Source organism: Anser brachyrhynchus, assembly GCF_964034855.1.
Source record: "Anser brachyrhynchus genome assembly, chromosome: 2".
Lineage (NCBI taxonomy): Eukaryota > Metazoa > Chordata > Aves > Anseriformes > Anatidae > Anser > Anser brachyrhynchus.
The window spans coordinates 25,795,620-25,819,453 of NC_137695.1; the positions used below are offsets into that span (position 1 = coordinate 25,795,620).

Genomic DNA, 23,834 nt, shown 5'->3' on the forward strand with positions numbered 1-23,834 from the left:
CACTGGCTTTTGTGGGAACTTTGGCCTAAGCCACCCATCACATACTTGGCACATTTGTTGACTCTGGAAGATTTGAAAAATATATTTTTCCAGTGTAACTTAGAGGCAGCTTTAGATGTTTCTACAAAGAAATGATTTGACAGGTTGGAGTTTTTACCAATCAAAACATGCTTAGGGTGAAGTCTAAATTTTGAGCGTAGGAACCTAAATCTTTCAGTGGTAGTTTCAGTGGATTCAGTGAGGCTAGCATTTGGTTACAATAATTTTCTCAGGGCCACACAGTAAGACTGTGGCAGGGACGTGGGCCAAATGTTGGTCTGCTGAGTCCGTGGAGTCCAGTGTCTTAACCACAGATTTTTGCTTGATTTTTAATAGATTCTTCTGTGACCTTTAATGCTTTTGTGCTACTAGCTTATTTATTTGTTTATTTATATCTGATTACCTTGCCCTTGCTGGAGCCTTAAGAGAAGAAGAGATTCCATGGGTTTTAAAATGAGTCTGACTTTTCTTTTATTGAAAAAATATAAGCCTCTCACAAAGCCAAAATATCGCGAATGCTCAGTTCTACAACGAAGAAATTGCAAGTAAAACACTGTCATGCAACACTTGAAATAAATGAAGAGAGAGATGGCAGCGGACTGATGCCCAGCTCAGGACAGACCCCACCTGATCCTGGGGCTAGAGCAGAGCAGGCATTGTAGGGCACCCAAAACCCCTCCAGGGCTCTGTTCTCATGTATCTGCTGTGATAGGAGATGTTGTTCGAGCAAGGCTGAACTTCTGTGATGTTTCCTCCAATGCTGCTTTCTGAGCAAGCTCCCCAGCCCTTCAGGGAAATGGCATGAAAAGATGCCAGCAGCCCCCATGCGTGTGAAGTGGGAGGCAGCATCAAGCATCTCCTCTCTGGTCTGTCTGTAGCCATTATCATTTATCAATCAGTTATCATTTCTATCAAACATGAGCTGGAAAGAGTGAAATCCTGGTTTCCACAGAACAAAATAAGCTGTTGCTGTTGATCTCAGTAAGTTTGAGATTTCATTCACATCTTCAGTCAGTATTTCTTGGTAAGAAGGTTTTCGACATATGGAGAAGTATTTACAGCCAGGTTCAGCTTATGTACAGTGCATGACGCAGCAGAACATTTGGTTTATAATCAGAAATACACATGTCATGGTGTAGAAAATCATCAATGTATTTTTATGACATAAAACACATTATGCAGTAAATGCTAAAGTAGACATGAAATTCCTGGTGTTTATAAAAACAAAAGAATAATTCAATTAGAGCTGTGTTTTCATTCATATCAGACATAAGTAATGAATTTGTGGCTTTTAGACCATTCCTCAGATTTGCCGACACAGAAAGTCTTGCTACATTTTCAAGCCTCTTCAGTTTTGTGAATCATGCATTTCAAGCATAATCCAATAAATCTTGATTACAGAAAACTTCCCGTCACACAGTGATATTTTATTTAGATGATAAAAAAAAAAAAATCCAGAAAGTTTTTCATATACACAGGGAATCATTTAAAATATATCCGGATTTTATTTTATGTTTTGATTCCTGAAGGTCTATTACTGATTTACAAAGATTGTGTGTGCTAAGAATAAAGTGTATGTACAATGTTCCCTTGTCCTGAGTGCCTTCATTTCTTCTGCTGAAGTGCATTGTTAGTAACTTATGCACCTTTCTGTACTCAAGAATTTTAGTACTTGTGTAATATAATACCAATGGACTTTATGGATGAAGAACAAAGACCTTGGTTTACAATATCCTTATAGAAAGAACAATTGTTACCATGTAACTCCTGTAGCTAACAGGGGGAATTCTCTGATTCTTTTCTGGCATTTTCCCAGACCTGACAAGTCACGACAAACAGTTCATCGTGTGTGTGGTAGTGGCTGTGTACGTGATGGCACACCTGGGGGGACTGCTATCCTTCCACATCCTTACTAACTCTGACTTCCCAGGGATCTTTCAACAGGGAAAAAAATGTACAGCAGAGGAATAAAATGAAAAATCCTTGCATTCCTTCCCTTTGAAAGTGAAGGCCACAGTTTGGATCATTTCTACTTCTGTGTGTGTGTGTGTGTTTGACATATTCATACTATAATTCTTGTGCATGCTTTGAATTGCTGCCCGTTCAAAGCTACAGTCTGCCAGAGGGGCACCTCCCTCCTTGCTGGAGAGCCAACTGTGAGCATGGTGGCTAAGTCCTTGGGAGTTAAATACTTGCTATACATCCCCAAAGACAATGAAAGAGCTTGTAAAATAAAATATTAATAAAAAAGCTTGTAGTACAACAAGCAAAAATTGTAATTTGTAAAAAGCTTGTAACTGAACAAGCAAAATCTTTTCTTCAGCTATTTCCTCTTCGTTTATTGTGGGCCTGAACTTGATAAATCTGCCCATACAATCTGAAAGAAGCAGAATATGGGTTCTGACCATAAAGCAAAATTCATCACAGGCAGATAATCTATAGCTATTCTAAACAACATTTTTTCCCTGTGGAAGTCTACGCTGACAATGCAATCACTAAAGCCCGAGATATGGCCACTTTCTTCACAGGTCATATTTCACAGATTGTACCAACTGCACAGAACTTGCTCAGGTCCTTCTCAGAAGGGACGTTAATCATGGTGGTATTCATAAAGGGCTTACATATTAAAATTACACACACCCTGGGAGAAGTTCATCCCCTTGCAGTGGGATCGTGGCTGTACATCTTCCTCCGCACCAGCCACGTGTCAGGAGCTCCCATCAGTGCTACATCCTGGTGATCAGCCCCATGCCTCCATCTGCATTGAGATATGCTGCCCTTGTTTGTTCAGGACTAAAGAAACCTCTAGGAGGTAAGGGCAGATAGTAGGCTAGAAGGGTTTGTCACCTCATAGGGTTTTCCACGGGGTCAGCATGGACAGGGGAAGGCCTTTTTTTGTTCTTTTTATTTTGATCTTCCAGAAGCTGTTATTTGCTAAGCCTTCAATGTAAAACAACTGCTTGTCTCTATCTATAAATACAACACTGAAAAATATATATTAGTAGTCTTGTAACTTGTGAATTCTTATGTAGGATATAAACATGGCATAAATAGAGATCAGGTATTTCACTACCAAAAACCACAGAAATATAAAAATAGTGTCTTGTTACATTAAGAAGTCTGTATGTAGCACAATAGTGATGATTAAGATCTTTCATGTTAAATATGAAGGTGATAATGTATTTCTCTGTGTTTTCAATGTCTGCTAGATATTTAACCTCTAAAATCAGAAAGGATGAAAGCCTGTCCTGAGCTACACTGCTGAAGTCAGTGAGAATTTCTTCTGTGTTACACAGGGTACTGTGAAATAAGAGGTCTTCTGTGTCAGGTAAGTGCCTGATCTTAGGTTAGTCTTCTCCACAACAGTGGGTCTTATGCTGGTGACACTAATGAGGTTACCTGTTGGACAGCAGACATACAGCTGGGAAAGAGATAATTTCTGCTTGTCTCCTGACCAGCCCGTCATGAGCTCAGTGTTGTTTTAACAAGTGTGGCCAGCATCTCTTGGCCCAGTCATCCCCATCAACAACCAGTCTGGTGCTGGAGCGGGCAGATGGGTGACCCCAGTTGCCTGTGCTCAGTACAGGGTCCCTGGAAAGCATGAAGGTAGTTAAAGGTGGCGATGTACCTTACGGGCCCCACAGTGTCTCCCATTCATCACGTATGGTTTGTGCATTGTGGGGCCACTAGGGGGTCATACTCTACGTGGACAGAGGTTCTTATATACATTCATATATTCATATACATCATATATTCATATATTCATATATATAATTAATATATATTAATATATATGTATGTATGCTGCCTATAATTTCCATTTGTTTGCTTTTTTGTGCCTTTTATCTAATGTTCAACATCTCAAGAGTTTTTATATGTTGCTTTTTCAGGTTACACGACTACATTCTGTTAAAAAGAGAAAGCTGATTTTATTGTACTTCTAAAGATACTTGATCTATGTGTTCAGAATTTTGCCCCTAATTTAGTTTTAAATCTGCACTTCCCATTTCTATAATTTCATTTTTTTTTTGTTTGTTTTGTTTCAATTAAACAAACAAAAAAGCAATGTGGGACAAGCACCTGAAAGCTATAACTTGGTTTGGATCAAAATGCACACTTTCCAGTCTGTCAGTCTGGATCAACAGCAAGTCAACGTAACGTGCAAACATTACAGGAAAAACGTTCCTCCTGAAAATTTGTAGGATGCACAGATTGGAGAGTTAACACTTCTTGTGGTGGTGGTGAGAAATGCAGATGAGGGAACACATTTATGCAAACTAAGATCACCAGCACTTGGTAAAGGAGAGGTTGCATCTAATCACACTGCTGCCCATCACACATCACATGAAGTAACCTCCAGCAGTCACTTCTCAAAGTTGCATTTACTTGCAATGACAGGAAAGGAATTAGATTCTTAAACTCAGTGTAGAGATTTGATACTCTTTAGACTCAATATCCTTTTAAAGATCCTAAAACTGGACTGTGAAGAAAATCTCAGCATATACGGAGAGTTAAGCACCTTCCTGCCCCAACAAGAGCACAGTGCCCACCTCTGCTGTTATGAAATCATGGAAAATACATCTTGACAGGATATTGGCAGGTCATCCCTCTGCCAAGGCAGGATGATCAAGGCCTAAATCATCTCTAACACTATCTGTGCTTCACGACAGTCATATACAACAACATAGTTAGTCACCTTGGTGTGATGCTTTCCTTTTCTGCAGCAGTGTAACATGCTCAGTAATGACAACCTTCTCACCACGTAATTTTACCAGATAAAACATCTGTCCAGAGAAGAACGGAGCTAAGAGGAACATAGTGATCTATGTTGGAAACTCTGAGAAATACTTTTTTTTTTTTCCTCAGTGATTCTGAGTGTTCAATAAAGGGGTGCTTAAATATAGATTTGTGAATCATCTGGAAGTATCTGCAAAATACTGTGCTGCACAGAAAGATACACAGCTCACGAAAACAATAATTTAAAATTAAACCTTATAGGTGCCATAATTGCCACAGATGCCAAAGAATGGGAGTTGTCAAAGCAGCATAACTCTGGCACCTTCCTAAGTCACAGAGTGGGCCAGGCACTTAGATTTCACTCGTTGACTAAGGAGCTAATCATGCGCTTCCTCCCAGGCCTGTGCTTTGAGCTGGAGGTCTGACATTCCCTCACTGCTGCCCAACAACATTTGCTGTGGAGGATTCATGCCTTCCCTCTGCCAAGTCCTTCTGAAGGCCATTCCTCAGTCCCTCTGAAGTGGGTGCTCCTGGAACACACAAAATGGCAGAAACCCAGCTGCCCTGGGAACACAAAATTCCCAGTTTGCCATTACTGTGAGTTGCAAAATCTCCTTTTTTTTTTTTTTTTTCTTTTTCATTTGGTTAAGACTGGGTCCAAGGAGCATGTGGCTGGGCTCAGGCTCAGGCCTTCCATGCACATCTCCTTGCTGCCAGAGGGCACAGTGGGTATGCTCACACCCTGCGTGGAGTCTCTTTGGCGTGGGATCAACTACTGCTTCAATGCAAATGAGTTTTAGGTCACATATGCTTATATTTTTGAGCAGTAATCAAATAGCTATGCATATGTAGCTTTAAGAAGATGCATCTGACTTTTAAAATTCAAAGCCCTGGAATGCAGATCCCTCCACATTGTTAGTGTTTAGAATTTGCATCTTGAAAAATATCTCGGATTTTGTTTATTAAGGTTGGCAAAGGATGGAGCAGGATTCATAAAAAGAGGGTAGAAATTCACCCCATTTGTGTGGTTGGTTTCATCCCAAAACAATGCTATGTTGTTGTGTTATAAACACATGAGCACTTTGTAATGGAAATACCAGCAGACTTTTAATTAAGGTAGAATTGTTACTAAGAATTTTTATATAGACAAAGTTGTCTTTTCTACCTTTGTTTTATTTCTTTTATTTCTCTTTTATTTCAACTAAAACTTATTTATTAAGTAAATCAAATAATAAAAAAAGGCTTTCCTTCAGCATCCCATGCCACAATAAGTCTTTCCTTTGTGCTGTTTCTGTACCTAATAAAGGATAACATCCAGCATCTCTCATAAATTCAGTTGTTCAAACATAGCAACTGCACAAAGCTTTTTGCCAAAGCAATTGTTCACTAAACTGAGTTTTCATGCACTGGATATGGTGTTTGAGAGGAAATAGATACTGCAGTGTTGCTTAATTTAAGACTGGTTTCGTCTGAAAATACGCCTTGAATCCACTGATCCAAGCATCGGATCCTTTTCCTTCTTTTTGATACACTGATACATTAACTATGTATTTATGCTGTTCCTGTGAAATGTATTAAAGACAGAGCTCCTTACTGCCAAGACATTGTAATTATTAGGGTCATACCAGTATTCCCAATATTACTGTCACTAGTATACGGTGCTATTTATAAAGCACAGAAGTGAGATTCACCTTATATGCACAATGACAACATTTCAAGCCATTCTGAGATGAAGAAAGGTAGCACTTCCCATTGGAAAAAAAGATGTTGAATTAGAAATTGTTAAGTAGCTTTAAAACAAAGCCTTTCCTGCAAACTCTAGGGTGATGCCAACACTAAACTCAGTATGCATGTTACGCCAAATTTTCAGTGGCTACGAGTCTTTACCACTCCACTGAAGCCAAAGCTGCCACAAAGACTGACATATCTGTGCAGCATTTCCTACACCTGAAGCTAAAAACGAGATCCCAAAACCAAGATCCCGAATTTGGCATTTCAGAGCATTGTACTGAACAGAACAAGAAAAAAAAAAAAAAAAGACAATAAAGAAAACAATCAGTATAATGGTAAAGCATTTCAATTTTGTACATCCACATAAACATAACAGGCTGTAAAACAACTTGTACTTATGCGTACATGATCATCATTAAACTCTCTGTGGTATGCACGCTTCTTTTACAATCAGCTCATCTGTGTCTTTAGAAACAAAGAATACTTTCTGGAGCTCTCCTGGGAAGCACAGTGCGCCTCAGAACTATTTAGAAATACAGCATTCATAGTAGAGCCACCTTGCCTTTTTAATCCTCCACTTCTCATTGTTCATTGGTAAACGCAGAAATATCAATATGTGGAATACTGTTATAAAAAATAACTGCCTTTGGATTCCTTGAACTGCGAAGAAAAAATGAATGAACACACGGGTTTGTATTTTCTTGCAGATGTTCCACTAGATAAACGATGCAATGAATTGCAGTGTTGGTGGGCAGTTACTTCTTGTTCCCCTGCTCCTCTCCTGTTCTGTGGTGGCAACATCAGCAGCTCCTCACTGCGGGGAGGAAGCTTTGGTGGTGTGCAATGGCTGCGTGCGTGCCTGTGGCACAAATGGAGCACATCCCTCTCCTGCAAGGCATTGCCTCATGTATGTGTGATGAGGATTTGGTCCTGTCTCGTAGCACTGGGATTGCAAATACCCCTCACCAACTCATTCCCGGTAGGGACTGTTCCAGCATCTCATGTAGGTAGACATGTTCAGCATATCTCCACTTAAAATTTTCAATCAATAGTAAAGCTTCTTGTCATAGTCTAGGTGTGTCAGTGAAGGGAAAACAGCCTAGCTGAATAATATTTTAAAATGGTTCCAAATCACTAGGAATGAATTTCTCTCTGTTTTTTGACATCTACGCCAAACTGCATTGTGTAAGTCACACCTAAACGCTAAATAGAGCTGTTCACCACTCATCTAAATCAGCAGAGATTTACCTGCTAATCTCAATAGAATCTTAATTCAATTATGAAGGTTTATGTCAGGATTTACCTATGACCTCTTCCCATGGGACTCTCTAGAATGCACTTTACTCTGTGGCATGCAGACTGTCCTGCAGCCCTTCCTTGGCACAGCAAGACCTGCAGGTTTAGGGCCTCTGTGACCTCTAAAACTACAAATTAATTGACATTCAGTTCAAGCACTTTATTGCAGTTTTTTTCTTTTCTCCTTTACTATCTGACAAGATCTGGATTAAAAACTATTCTAACCCATAATATTTTAAATACCTTATGCAATACTAAGGAGAAAAAATCATTATGGATGCAATCACAGGAAGCAAGTGAAGGAAAGAAAGAAATTTTACACCTGCGAAAGAAGTCCCACATGAATACAGCTGCAGTTTAAGAGACGGCATCCCAACTTTTCCTATTCATCTGCCACTTCGGGCTGCATTTTTACAGCTCCCATGTCAGGGATGGCATTTAGACATTTGAGCAAGTACCAACACTGGCACTCTTAGCTGCCTCCTCCTCTGACCATGTCTTCCTGAGTAGGCTGGGTTTGAAGCATCATATGCAAGTGTATTAGCAAGGAAAACAAAGGAGGACTGATAACTTTACAACTTCACTGAAGCCAAAGACTCTGATTAGTACCTTGAAGTTGTTAGCATTTGAAATACCCCATGCACATCTAAACAGAAGGCAAAGGTGGGGGGGAGAGAGTGATCTGCAGGACAGTTTTTCAAAGATACAAGAAGGAATGACATTATAAACATTTTATGCACAAAATGTCAAAGCAGTCATATACTTGCAAAACTTTCTTGGCACTGTTTTTGCTGCTTGCTGATTATTTTTGTTTAGCTTTACGTGGGAAATTCACCTATTTTATTTCTTTTGTGGTTTACAGAACTTTTGCAGTGACAGTGCTGTAACTTCCAACTGCAAATCAGCTTCTACCTGACCTGATTTCTGCCTCAGTAATCACATAGAGACTCTAATGATGCTTTGAATGTGTGATAAAAGGTGCTTATTACTCACAAAACTGTATGTTCATCTTGTTTTCCCGGTGACAGACTAACACATGAAATTGTCACCTTCAACAGTAAGGGACTCAGAACAGCAAACATTCTAAAAATAGATGTTTCCTGTGCTATGACGTTAGTTTCTCATTTCTTACCTGGTGCCCCTTACTGCCATGATCATAATTTTATCAGAGAAGCAAGCATTCATTTAGCATTCATCTCAGAGTGGCTATCAAAGAAAATCATTATTTCCAAACAAGTTTCACAGTTTATTCAAAATGAAAGAATTGTGCCTTAATGATGAGTTTCTGGGTAGAGTAATAGGGTGACAATTTTTTCCTATAAATAAATACTCTTGAACTACCAGTATAGTTAAACAGCAATTATTTTCAGATGCCTTCAGGAGGAGTGTGAGACAGCCTAAAGACCTGGTTGGTTCCTCTGAGGTTGTCTGAGATCTCGTTATACAACTACTGTTTTACCTTCAGTTGTTTTATGCACCTGCTTAACGGGACGGAAATATTTTGGGGTATCCATTGGAGATCATCAAGATTTGAATACTTTGTAATTACTTTTTTTCTGTTCATCTCTTTGATTTTTCTTGCAACGTGCAAACTCTTTTAGGAAGTCACCAAGTTCCTTAAAAGGGGAAAAGTAAAGGACTCCAAGCCAGTCACATCATGTGAAAGTTGATATTTAAAATCTCGTGTTAAAGAAAAGTACTGAAAGCAAAAAGTGCTGAAAGTTTCCCATTGCCACATGCTGGTTCTTTCTTTCCTATTTGCTGTGGGCTCCCTGGCACCATTGCTTCTGCCAGATTGTCACTTCATATGGCCAGTGTCAGGAGGAGTGGGAATTATGTAGCCTGGCGGGCAGGTCCATGCTCAATAGGAATAAATGCCATTCCCACCTCTGCGTCAGACTCTCTCTAGGCCATCGCTGTCAAAGGCTGATGTGGTTTGGATATGACGTGTCCATTCACCTGGTCTTGCGTTCTCCCACAGTGGCTTGGGCTTCTGCACTTCCACCCTTTCCCTCTCTTTGCTCACAAGCAGGACGTGAAATGGTGTGTTTGCAGTGGCTGCTGCTGAGCTAGGCAGACGTCTCGCCAGATTTCAATGCAACAAGTTCAGAGTCATCTATGTATCTTCCATTTAGCTGTTCATTGTTGGAGTCATGATGGTACAGGTACACGGGGACCTCTGTGATTGACGTTGCAGTGTAGGAGGTAGATCGGGTGGAACAGTGCTCTCGGCGCCTTTGGCCCCACTGGGTTTTGTACTGCGTCCATTGCCTTTTCAAAGCTCCTTGTACCTGTTAAAGATATGTGTAGTTAGGGTGAGGCATGACCTAGACTCCTAAAATTGTAGCAATTTTAAAATTTGCTGCAGGAAATAGGGAAAAAAAAAGAAAAAAAATAGGAAACAACACCAGGTCTAATTCTATCAGGTTGTCTGCCTCTCTGCTTCCCTCTCTTCACAGCTCCAGGAGCAGAAGCAGTTGCTCAGGTCCTGGCCTTAGGTCCCTTCCTGCATACCCTATGGCAGCAATTTTACAGTTTCTGCAATGGTCACTGATTGTGATGAGAGGGTAGGTGCTAGCTCTTCCCATGAGGTCAATGTGCAGACTGCTGCATGGGAACACAGCAGGATGCTGTGGCAGAAGAGGGAAGAAGAGGAAGGGATGAATATTACAACCCATCTGATGCTGCACCTGGATCCGTGCCCTTGGAATGGCAAATGCCAAATGATCATCTTGCTTGAAGAAACTTAACCTGGAGTAAAACTGGCCACGAATGGCAAAATATAAGTACACTTCAAGAGCTTGCCAGGGCTAATTTTTTAGAGAAACAGCTGGCAAATTAGTACAGATAAACTGAGATTTTGTTTTGGTAATTTAAGAACAGGTTCTGCACTGGCAAAAAAATAGCACTGGTCATAGCCCTCTGCATAGCAGAGAATTTCAGCTTTTAGACATTCATCTTCTAGGAGAAAAACATTTGATTCAACATTTACGTTCAGAGTCATGTTATACGCTGCACTAGGATATGACTTAAACTGTTGAGTTCTGCCAGGGAATAAGAAGCCCTTCTCCAGTTGCACGTTTGGGTGTGCTGGCATCTGGCTAGCTCCTTTCCAAAGGAAGTGCTGAGACATGAGCAGAGAGTGGGCAAAACCTGGCTCTGTTCATTCAGTTCAGCTATTCCAGCCAGCCAAATGTGAGAACAGGAGCAGTTTGCCGTAACAATGTGCTGTAAGTTACCACCCCTCTGGAGGCAGGAGGATGCAGGTGATGTGCTGAGGCTCAGCAGTGTCCCGGAGCTCCGTGCGCCTGCTCTGGTGGGCACTGTGTGTCATTCCTGCTCGGGGAGTTGTGAGAGGTCCCTCCCTAGGCTCTGTGCAGAACAGCACCTTTGATTCATGTAGATGAGTCTGAACAACTTTAATATTTCCTACGTCTTCACAATCCTAATCACTCCATTAATATGTATATAGTAAAATGCTATCTACTCCCCACCCACAGCTGCCTGCCAGAAAGCTGCTTCATGTCACATAAGGACAAGGCTTCATAAGGAATTGCTGTGAATCCGAGATGCTTTCTGAGTGACTATGCAGCATGCCAAGAATGGATATTTCAATTGCTTCGGCTTTTTGTTTTTAAGCCAAGGCACAAACCAAGGCATGGGGATTGATGTTATAAATCCTTACGCATGTAAGTAGTTGCATTGACTTCGGAATATTACTTTCATTAGTAAACAATCATTGCTGGACTAGTCTTTTAAAAATAACAGAAAATTATATCAAAGACAATTTTCCAATACTAGATCTTTTTTTGCTATCATTTAGCTCAAGGCAAAGTAGTTAGGAGTTCTTATCATCTAAAGAAATATATTCCTGTTTACCTTCTCCTAACACATAAAGAAAATGCAGATTAATTAGATATCAAGCACAGAAAAGGCATATAGTTGCAAAGGAACTTTAATTACCAGGGCTGTGAAGAGAGCTTATTTAGGCATTGAAATAGGTTACCCAGGGAGGTGGTGGAGTCACCATCCCTGAGGGTGTTCAAGGAAAGGTTGGACGTGGTGCTTAGGGACATGGCTTTGTGGGCGACGCTGGTAGTAGGGGGATGGTTGGACCAGATGATCTTGGAGGGCTTTTCCAACCTTTATGATTCTATGATTATTACGCTAATATCGAGATTTAAGAAAATGGATGCATGCACGGATGTTTCATATCACACCCATGCCAAAGTTTATTAGTGAGAAAGAATTAACAGGATGAAAGAGTAATGCAGTTGTAGCATATGATAAGGAAGTACAGGAGGTAAAGCCTGTACAGATTTTAGACTCTTCAAAATTGTCTTTTTAACATTGCAGTGCTCCATACAAATATTGTGGACTGGTCAGCCTAGAAGCTATGGGGAGGGACTGGCAGAAGAAATCTTCATAAAGATTAAGTCAGTGAATTTTCCTAGTATCATAAAGGAGCTGGTTGCAGGTGGCAACACCATGCACTTAACAGCCCTCCTGTACTTCCTTCCCCCAGTTCCCCTTCCCCTGCACCCTGAACAGACCCCAGGGTCAATGGAAAAGGCTTTGAGTGCTTTTTCGTGGGGAGAAGAGACACTGTGGGGTGATGAGCTCGTGCTGAGCTCTCAAACTGCTTGCATTAAAAAGGCTCCATGGAGCAGCGAGAGCACCAGGTCAAAGCAGCTGTGTTTTTATTCTCCACTGCAGTTCTGGCCCATACCAGAGTCTGGCTGAAAATGGCTAGCAGGCTGTAAGAGCTGCTGCACTTGAGTAAAACAACGTGTTAATCTAGATTTCAGCCCCAGTTCCAAGGATCTCAGATGATCAGAGTTCAGCGCCAACTAAAACTGTTCATGCATGGATTTAAAATGTGTAAGCAGTATTACTGAAAATCACATGCACAGCCATAATGTGTTAACCACAGAGGCTCCTGCCATGCTTTCCTCTGTGATTGCAGATGAAGGGAAGAGAACCCTAAAGAAATGAGGAGTCTGATTTTCTTTTTCTCTACTCTTCAATACTTTAAAGGTTTTCCTGTTCTCTATTATCCATTCATGCCTCTTTGGCACATGGCTGTTTTTTTTCCAAACAGACTTTCCATTTTGTTGGCCAGCCGTGCAGTCTAGAAGTAGTCTCAGGCCTGGAAATATGGTCTGGTGAGCAGACTGTTGAAGAGACCCTGTATCATCTGCACAACACTGTTGTTATTGGACAGAGAAACTACCGTGCTGCTGGACACTGAGATTTTATATGAAAATGCATGAGAATATCTATAATTTATTATAATTATATATATTATATATTATATATTATATATTATATATTATACATATATATAATTATAATTATTAATTTATATGAGAAATCTATAATTTATTAAGTCCTGGGGAAGTCCATCGTTTATGTGTTCTTCCACATGCATGCAGGCATTGGTACAACTTCTTCTTAGTATTTTTACATTTCCTTCTGTATATAGGCTTATGGTAATAAATTGGAGCTGGTGATGTAGCATGCAACAAATGCAACATAAAACACTGTCAGGTGGTACTGAGTTTAGCACTGTTTGTCCTGGAAAATTTTGTATATTTCAGCCTTGAAGTTAAATATTCCACTAAAAAAAAGGCAAATCCCTGAGTATCCAGTCTCCTGTGGTATTGTATTTAATCACAGCATCACAGAATGGCTGAGGTTGTAAGGGATCTCCAGAGATCATCTGGTCCAGCCCCCTGTTCAAGCACGGTCCCCTACAGCACATTACCCTGGATTGTGTCCAGATGGCTTTTGAATATCTCCAGGGAAGGAGACTCCACAGCCTGTTCCAGTGCTCTCTATATCTGCAGCTCATCTGTCTGCAGGAATAAATGGACTTGGAAGAAAGGGGTCATAATCTTTTCATTCTCTTTCTGGCACAGCCCAACACAGCTACTCTAGTATGTGATTGCTTGATATTTATTGATAATGTGGTGATGCAAGTAGCACCAAACTGTCTGAAGCTACATGAGAGAGGCGTCAGTGTTGGCTCTCTGCCCACCTTAATGGGAAATTCTAAAAAAGCTTCCCCTGAATGGTGAATAACATTTCCTATAAGAAAATAATGTCAGGGTTTCCCAACATCTCTGTTGATGGCCATGTTAGACAGCCTGCATGTCTGCAGCAGATACAACAACTTTGAAAATTGGAGTAGCGGTGAAAAGAACTCAGGCACCAACAAAAAACACACTCAGTATGTCTGGGAAACCTGAACCCCCAGGGCTGTTCGTTCTTACTGCCTGACCCTGATGAACATTTCTGATCAGCCACTCCATCGAGGAGTCATTAATCCTCCATGCAGTCTGCAGATATTTCTTTTTTCTTTTCATTTTGGGCTCTGTCCTTTCCAGATGTGTCCCCTCAGTGATGCCTCACTGACAATCAAAAGTGGATGTCCAGACCACAGCCTTTCACAAGGAAGAGTTTTGTTGTCTGTGTGTGTATGTGTGTGAGTGTATGGACCACCATATGTGTCAAAATGGCTTTTGGAGGTGACTAGGGGTTTGGTGCCTATTGCTGTTATTTGGGATTTGTATTCAGACTGTGCATCATCAGTCTGTGTAAGGACCACTGGCTGTTATTGCAGCTTCCTAACAACAGCTCAATCAAAGCAGAAGTCCATAGAGTGCAGAGTGTCTCTGAGGTTGGATAACTGAATATCATGTATGAATACGGTGTATTTACTTAATCCAAATAAATATTTTATGAATTCTAAATTAAATGTAATCCACTACTTAATAAACAAAGGAGACCCATGCATTTATTTTACACTGCTTCATTCCTGGAATGTAGCATTTAGTTTTCTGCCTAATGTTCTATAGGTTAGTTCATATGACAGGTAAACTCCTTTGTACCCTGAAATCATATTTTGAATTAACTGACATGCATGTCTACCATGATAACTTGGTAGACTTGAAGATTGTATTACTGAAGTTGTAAAGGTGGATATGTTTTTCTATCATTGTGGCTTTGCCAACAGTACTTTGTAATTAGATATGTGATTAAAAATATCTAAGAAACAAACAGTCTTTAAGATATGTTATGTTTTCTGTTCATTTTTCTTGTTGCTTTTCTTCATTTTAGCACTGCTACAGCCTTTAATCTAGGCACAAATGCATATGTTTTCATTAGAGTTGGAGAATTACAGAGTAATTGACCTTTTACCCTAAAGCTATAAAATATAAAGCAAGTATGTTTTGCAAAATCTGATCTGAAAAAGTTGCAGGTGACCCTGGGGGGAATGAAGGAGAAAGAAAGTAATGCCGAAGACCAGGATGGGGGGGTAACACATTGTTTGGAGGCAAGTGAGGACATACTGGAACACCGCCTGTACATAGCTCTGCAGCTATTCCTACAGGGAGACGATGTTTCAAAAATTGCCTGGCTGTTCCCTTGCTTCTTCATGCCAGTTCCTCCCTACCAGAGGGAACCAAAAGTCTTTCTGTATTTTCAGGGCACAGAGACTGGACTTTGACAGAAAGTGATGACAGTGAGGAAGGAGGAGAAAGGTGGTGGCAGCCTGCAGATTCTGGGGACAGATATTTGGTATGGAAAAAGAGTTGCACATCTCCAACTCTGCTTAATTGGACCCATCTCTGAAATGAAAGTGCAACTTTTTGTAACACGATCTTTAAAGCTACCAATTCATTTTACGTTTTGATGTCTTTAACTACTCATGTTTTGTTAATACTTTTTCATGTCGCCTGAGAAGCCATGCTACAGAATTTCAGCAGGACGCTGCTCATCGTTTCTACTGTTTCATTTCTCTGTATATTTATGCAGCAAGCCAGCCAGAAGCAATGTGCAGTGATGTCAACAAGAGATGGCAGAATTTAATACTCACTGCCATCCCAAAAGTTAGCAAACCAGCTGGTAGCACCTTATCAATAAGATAACTTGCTTCAAGTCACCATCAAAACATCACCACGGTCACATCATTGCTGGAAATTTGCTACTTGCTAATAACATACAGGGATAAACAGAAGCATAAGTATCTCTTTAGGGTAACACACTGAGTGTTAGCATCACAGATCTTGCTCTGTGTCTAATTCATCTGCTTTGGATTCAAAATTTACTTTTCAAAGGACTTTAAAGCTTTTCTAAGCTAATGTGGGAGCTTATTTCATTATAGCTAAATGCTCCTGGTGTAGTGAAAGAGCATTTTTCTGTTCAATATGTTTTGGAAATGGCTTACTGTAGGAATTTAAACCATAGAATCATAGAGTGCTTTCGACTGGAAGGGACTTTAAAGGCCATCTACTTGTCACGGACAGGTACACATCCAACTACATCAGGTTGCTCAAAGTCTCATCTGACCTGGCCTTGAACACCTCCAGGGATGGAGCATCCACAGCTTCTCTGGGCAGCCTGTGCCAGTGCCTCACCACATTCAGAGTGAAGAATTTCTTCCCTATATCTAATCTAGATCTACCCTCTTTTAGTTCAAAAAGGGTATCCCTACACTCCCTGACACAGAGTCCCTCCCCAGCTTTCCTGTAGGCCCCCTTATAGGTACTGGAAGGCCGCTGTAAGGTCTCCCCAGAGCCTTCTCTTCTCCAGGCTGAACAACCCCAGGTATATCAGCCTGTCTTCTCAGGAGAGGTGCTCCAGCCCTCTGATCAGCTTTGTGGCCCTCCTCTGGACTTGTTCTGATACTTCCATGTCTTTTTGTGCTGGGGACCCCAGAGTGCTCCAGGTGGGGTCTCACAAGAGCAGAGGGGGAGAATCACCTGCTTTGTCCTGCTGGCCACATTTCTTTTAATGCAGCCCAGGATACAGTTGGCTTTCTGGGCTGCAAGCGCGTATTGCTGGCTCATGTTGAGCTTCTCAACAACCAAGACCCCCAGGTCCTTCTCCTCAGGGCTGCTCTCAATCCATTCTCCACCCAGCCTGTATTTGTGCTTGGGATTGTCCCAGCCCAGGTGCAGGACCTTGCACTTGGTCTTCTTCAACTTCATGAGGTTCGCACAGGCCCACCTCTCAGGCCTGTCCAGCTCCCTCTGGATGGCATCCCTTCCCTCCAGCATGCTGACTGCACCACACAGCTTGGTGTCTGTCAGCAAACTTGCTGAGGGTGCACTCGACTCCCACTGTCCATGTCACCAACAAAGATGTTAAACAGTGCTGGTACCAATACTGACCCCTGAGGAATACCACTCATCATTGATCTCCACCTGGACATCGAGCCATTGACCACAACACTTTGAGTGCGACCATCCAGCCAATTCCTTACTCACTGAGTGGTTCATCCATCAAATTCACATCTCTCCACTATAGAGACAAGGATGTCACATGGAACAGTGTCAAATGCACAAGCCCGGGCATATGATGTCAATTGCTCTTCCCCTACCCACCAGTGCTGTAAGCCCATCGTAGAAGGCCACCAGATTTGTCAGGCACGATCTGCCCTGAGTGAAGCCATGTTGGCTGTCACCAATCACCTCCTTATCTTCCATGTGCCTTAGCATAGTTTCCAGGAGGATCTGCTCCACAGTCTTGCTGGGCACAGAGGTGAGACTGACTGGCCTGACTGGCAAGGGTCTTCCTCTTTCTCTTTACAAAAATGGGGATTATATTTCTCCTCTTCCAGTCAGTGGGAACTTCAACAGACTGCTACGACTTCTCAGCTATGATGGACGGTGGCTTAGCAACTACATTTGCCACTTCTCTCAGGACCTGTGGATATATCTCATCATGTCCCATGGACTCGTGCACCTTCATGTTTCTTAGCTGGTCTCGAATCTGATCTTCTCCTACAGTGGGTAAATGGCTATTGACATGTTTTAAACAACTATTTTTACACAAAACAACAAAAATGATGACAACAACAACAAAAAACACAACATAGTGAAGTGGACCTAAAACCACTTGTAAGTATATAAAACATTGATTCAGCTGGAGGAGAAGGGGAGACAGCTTTGACTTATGCCTTTTTATTTCTTAATCACAACTTGAGAAACATTGACCTTAAAAAGGTCAGTGCTAATCCTCAGAGGAGGAAAGGGAGTTGGCAGCCCTGCAGGCTCCTCTGCTCTGCAGTGCTACCGGAGACAGTACCTTTGTAATACTAAATATAGAATAGGAGGGGAAGTGCAGTGTTTTAATCCTTCACATTGACCTCTACCTTGTGTGATATTGCAGATGGTAGGGGGAGAGTTCCTTATCTGTGCTGCATTTGGTGCCATTGGGTTTGTAATGGTAACTCTCCTGACACAGAGACATTCAGGTCACACTCCACACAGAGCTTTGAAAAATGCAGTGCTGCGTGTATATACAGACTGAAAAATGACTTTCTATGCTTTCAAAATTTGTACCTCTACATGCTTCATTTTGGTACCAATAAACATCAAAGTGACTATTTTTCAAGTTTTGTTCAATTTCACATATATCTGTGTGAAATATGTGTGAAATTTCTGTGGGAAATACACTCTCCATACTTTACTTACCTCACCATTGAAGAAGCAGAATATAGTCGCCACAAGTAAGCCCTAAAAGAAAAAAATTTAGAGATCAGAACTTACATATATATGCTTCTGCTTTGTTTGGAAGTTTGGACTTGAGGGATGAAAGAAAAAATCTTTAGTCTACTTCTTCTGCATTGTGGACATTTCGCCTAACCTGCTCCTAGCTCTTAGTTATGTTATTACATTGATTTTTGTCTTTTCTTATCAACACATTTTACCATTTTCTTCCATATTACTGACATTTCTAGATGATCTATTCCAGCTATAAAGTTATTTTTGTACGAGAGGTCTGGAGAAGGAAAACTAAGTAATATGTAAGATAGACGTCTTGCTTACAATGGAGTAATCCCCTGATACTGGCTTTGCTGAATAGAAGGCAGAGGAGTTCTCTCTACATGCTGACACTTGTTTGTGAGAGTGCAGTTACCCAGTTAAAAGACAAGGGAAACCCAGCTGTGCCAGGAAGGCTTTAAATTGAAGTGTATGTTAGGATAAGTGGACTTTTATATTTGCAGCATTGGTATGGATGGAGAGGATGTGAAAAGAGGTATTAGTGGTCAGAAAAAAGGGGAAAAAATAATAACAAACAATAAAACAAACAACACAAAACTGGGTGAATTAGAAGGTAAGGGGGAGGGGAAAAAAAAAAGCAAAAGAGAGATTGCAGATCCTAGCTTGGACCTAAACTGCTTTAAATTAATTTAATTATTGCCATGGTCATTCAGGTATTTCATTACCTCTATAAGATTAAAGAAGGCTAAGCCAAGAACATGAGGTGAAGAAGTATAAAATAGGTAAGAGAGAAAATTATTGTGCATAGGGCCTGCCATTCAAAGTCACGCAATTACACTTAGTTTTCTAAGCAGCACTAGCTGTTATTAAAATAGCAGTACATAGCAAAACTGGGAGCCAAATGCTTTCATATTAGATTATTTAAAGCAGTTATTATAAACTAAACTTACAGCAGTTCATGAAATTGAGGGAAAAAACTATCCAGTACAATAGCTTGTTTTCCCAGGGGCTGCTTTTAAGAGCTTTACAGCTGTACCTTTTTTTATAAATCCTCATTTAACTGATTATCATTTAAATTGTAGCTAACACTTTGTAAAATGTCTTGGACTCTCAAGTGAATATTATGGACCGCAAACTTAGGGTAAAATAAATGTTGTAACAAAATGCTTATATATCAGGAACACACAGAGGCTGGTTCAAAGAGGTGCTGATCACCTGAATTTCTGCAATTATTTTACTCTAATAAATTTTCTTTAGTACGTAACATGTAATTTGGCATGACTTCAAATGTAAAGACAAAGAAGGAGGAAGGATAGTTGGAGTGATAAAAAGAGAGTCTCTTCATGTTTTGGAAAAATGGTATATTCAGAAAACTCAAATACCAGAACACAGTGTGTAAAGCCTAATAGTTTTTCCCTAACCTCTGGTTTGAGAAACACCACAAAGTCAGCCAAACCTTATGCCTCTAAAGCAGAATTTTGGCAGACCACAGATGCCGACATCCAAAATTTATGCAAGGGGAGCAAACCTTGCACTTTCCTGTAGTGATTATGCTCCTGCACTGTGTGTGCTACATTAATTTGCACTGTCTTGCAAAACATCTGCTGTTCAACTACATGCTATATGGTCACATCAGGGGTTCCACCATTCTGCTAGAATGTGTCTATATGAACAGCAACCAGCCACAATGGGGAATGAGATGGATTTTGATGTCCTCTAGGATTAGAGAAGCTTGATGGATATCCCATATCCACACCGCAGATATGAAAGGCATCAGAATGAGAGAAAGAAGCGAAGTAACTTTGCTACTTCTGTTCTTCAACAAAATTGTTGCCCCTTTATTCAAAGAATTCTCCATCAAAACCCCAAACCCAAATAAATATTGTGAGGAACAGAAATGGACTGATCACTATGCAGGGCTGGTAAGATAACCTTTCTTGAAGTTGGATGAGGTTTCATGGCAGATAGGAGTCTAATGATTCTGAAGGAGAATAATGGATAACCTATATGGCATCTGCCCATTTACAGATAGCAAACTATGGGATCAGTCAGCCTTCTGTGCAAACACAGAAGCGATGTTCACACAACTGGTGAAAATTATTAACATGAGAACGAAAGAAAACATGCAGCAAAGATCTGGAAGATTAAAAGTGCAAGTAAACTGCTTGTTGCTTTTAATTAGAGTAAATACTAAAATGGTCCTGTGCCTTTCCAGAATTTTAAGCAATATCTCAAGACTGTAGGATGCTTAGCCTCACTAAGAGTTGCCACCTCACTGTGTTTTATGAAATACATATATCACAGCTACAACATGAAGCTCTGGCACTAAGATTCTTCAAGCCCACTCATTTCTATCGTGCCTTTATTCTAACATCCAACATGCTTTCCACTAGAGTCCAAAAATGCTGTTACATGAACAATTATTTCTATTTCTATTTCTATTTCTATTTCTATTTCTATTTCTATTTCTATTTCTATTTCTATTTCTATTTCTATTTCTATTTCTATTTCTATTTCTATTTCTATTTCTATTTCTATTTCTATTTCTATTTCTATTTCTATTTATTTCTATTTCTATTTCTATTTCTATTTCTATTTCTATTTCTATTTCTATTTCTATTTCTATTTCTATTTCTTCTGATTTCTACATATATTTTTCTCATAGTTCAGAGTACTATGTATATCTTCACTTGCAAAGCTACAGAGACATCAGTAGCAGATATCAGCTTTGTCTCTTCAGAGCTAGGAAGGTTTGGGATGCTGATAATTTTACAGGGGATATATTATAACCTGTAAGAGACTGGATGAAGTTTGATCATGCCATGCAGGGCCCACAGGTTAATTCTTCTATTTCTTTGACATGTCTTCTGTATTCTCTCTATCCACTACTGTTTTTTGCTCAGGGTGCAATCCTTTCTAAGAACAAGATCTCTAGGTCAATTACATCTCTCTGACACTGTGTGGGGTTGATAAACTGACCTGTGACATACTGCCCGCTGACAGGAGGGTACCAATGGTTGTAGGACTGAAAGCAGGGACAAGGACTACATTTATTTTGAGATTGAGGCCTTTAAAGACTGTTTCTGAAATTCTTTATTTTATTTCTGGAACCATGTGAAGATCAAACGAACATGTCTTTCTAGCGAATCATACCCAAGGGACTGCTCAGAATCAGCAGCTCTCAGATCTTCATGTGAGTTTTTCAGTGAGTTTTTCCCCGTGTTTAAGTCCCAGTATTGGTCCAAGGACATTCTCTGCTTGACAGGTATTTGACTTGTATTTCACTGTCCTACATTTGCTGAGGTTAAAAACAAACAAAAAATCATTATGTGGATACTGCAGATTTCTGTGTGTTACTGATACCTCATTTGTGTTTCTTCTAGCTTATGTCTCCAAAAAAACCAATAAAGCATATATAAGTATGCTTACTTTTGTTTTTCCTGAGTTTCCATGACTTCAGGCTCTGCTCTAATTACACACCCTATAGGCTTTTGTGAGATAATATATTTATTATCAATAGTAGAAGATAAGGGTAGAGGTAAATGTACAGATGGCTATTGTATAAAAAAATCAGTTTCTGTTTCTCTTTGTGGGCTTTGGTCCATGTCCATCCACTTCTGGATCTGAATGGACAGAAAATAAAAGTAAAAATAAAAAAAAAAAAAACAACAGTCAACAAAACAAAACATGGCCAATGTGCTTCAGTGAAGTGTTTCCCATTCTCTCTCTCTCCCATTTCGGAAAAGAGCTTTGAGAAAAACAATGCTGTGTTCTTCATCATTTTCATTCATAGTACATCCATACAGCACCTCTGAGGTAAATGATTACCTTAGGAATTGTTCATTTATGTTAGGTTAACAACAACAACAACAAAAAATAGCATTCAGCTTTCAAAAAAAAAAAAAGTCCCAAAGTTTTATTGGCTCAAAATTTTAGAAAATTTTGAAATTACTAATAATACAAAGGAAAAAAAAAAGAGAAGAAGAAAGACAAATAAAAGAAACACTTATGTTCTCAAAAGCAGTCCTATTACCTTAACTTTGCACAGGAGAGAATGTTTCTGTCTGGTTTGGCACTATAGAGGATATTTATTTCCCCTTATATGGAGAAACAGATGAAATGAATTCCTTCTCAAATGGATTGAAATATCTTAGTATTTTTTAGAGGTTACTTTTAAATGGGTTACTTTTGTCCTTCATAAAGGTGTTATCAAGATTATCAGCTGGAATTAAATTTACAACTTGGGTATAGATGTGTCTCAAACCCATGCCTGAAAAATGCAAAATAACTGTGATACAAAGGAGGCCCTCATGAACTGGACCTCCTGGCCTAGCAGGACAGGAGGTGCTGTCCTGAGGGTGCTGCTTGGAAGCTGCTGAGCAACACCTGAGGAGAAAGAAAACTTTGATTATGCTCTGTGTAATAGAAAAAAATCTTTTGTTTGCCAATAACAAGGCCATTATACCGAATAGCATTGTCATTTCTCATTAGAGACAGAATTGCATGTTTATGGCCATAGTCAGCAAGGTATGGAGAACATAAGTAACCTTATCTCATCCCTAGACGTGTTCAAGGCCAGGCTGGATGGGGCTTTGAGCCACCTGGTCTGGTGGGAGGTGTCCCTGCCCATGGCAGGGGGGTTGGAACTGGGTGGTCTTTAAGGTCCCTCCCAACCCGAGCAGTTCCGTGATTCTATGATTAAGCACTGTAGATTTGTGGGCTGTTTCAGTATCACATCAAGCAGACCTCCATGTCTAGGTCTTCTGTGGCCTAGCGACAGTGCCATGTTAGTCTCTACAAACCCAACTAAAAGACGCTGGAGAGAGGCTTCAGTAAGAGGGGATGGTTGGTGGAATGAGCCCATAGGCATGAATGTGTCAAATACTGGGCTCGTTTGAGAGCATTTGGCTGAGGGGGCCATACATGAGACTAACTGATATATCATCTTCCCACTGCTCCTTCTTTCTTGTGAGGCCTCTGTTATGGTAGCAGGCCTACTTGCAGAAGCTGAGCACTCCATCTCTTTGTACCTGGGCCTCTCAAACCTGGTGGGCCTGCTCGGTGGTTCCTGAGGCTGGGGGAGACACCTGTGAGCAGTTACACACAGGGAACAGGGCTGCTGCTTCATCCCTTCACAAGAGGCACCTGCTTGCCCAGGTGCACCATTTCATCTTTGCTGGGCAGCATGATGGGACTTTTCTGGCTTTTGAGCAATGAATGTGTTCTCACATAGAGGTGTGCAAGAAGCCAGCGCATCCCATACCATAAAAAACCTTGGGGTTTTATACCCCAAGGAAGATTGCATCTTTCATATGCTTTCTGCATCATCTAACAGGCTTTTGAAAATCAGGTCCTCTAGGGAAAGTCTGCAACTTGCTGTTCTGGAGTGCAAATGTTTGCTTTGTGGTGCCTACGTTAGGAGCTGTGTTTAATTAGCTGCTGTGTGCACCTACAGCTTGCCTCTCTGTGCATAATTTATTCCACCTAATGGCTGAAATATCTTTCTTTTGTCTGGTG

At 40.5% G+C, this 23,834-nt stretch overlaps 1 protein-coding gene across 6 annotated transcripts in view; it reads right to left on the bottom strand.

The window, feature by feature from the left end:
- Window positions 1–462: 462 nt before the first annotated feature.
- Window positions 463–23,834, bottom strand: part of CALCR (calcitonin receptor) — a 183,380-nt gene continuing 160,008 nt past the window's right edge. For 5 of the 6 annotated variants that reach the window (XM_080577829.1, XM_080577824.1, XM_080577826.1 and 2 more), the window contains 2 exons: window positions 18,288–18,329; window positions 464–10,094 (listed from right to left, as the gene is read on the bottom strand). In XM_080577829.1, the coding sequence (XP_080433955.1) occupies window positions 9,873–10,094; window positions 18,288–18,329 (264 nt within the window). In that variant the 3' untranslated portion in view covers window positions 464–9,872. Of the gene's footprint in view, window positions 10,095–18,287; window positions 18,330–23,834 lie in introns of all 6 variants that reach the window. The other variant, XM_080577828.1, reaches the window with a different exon arrangement.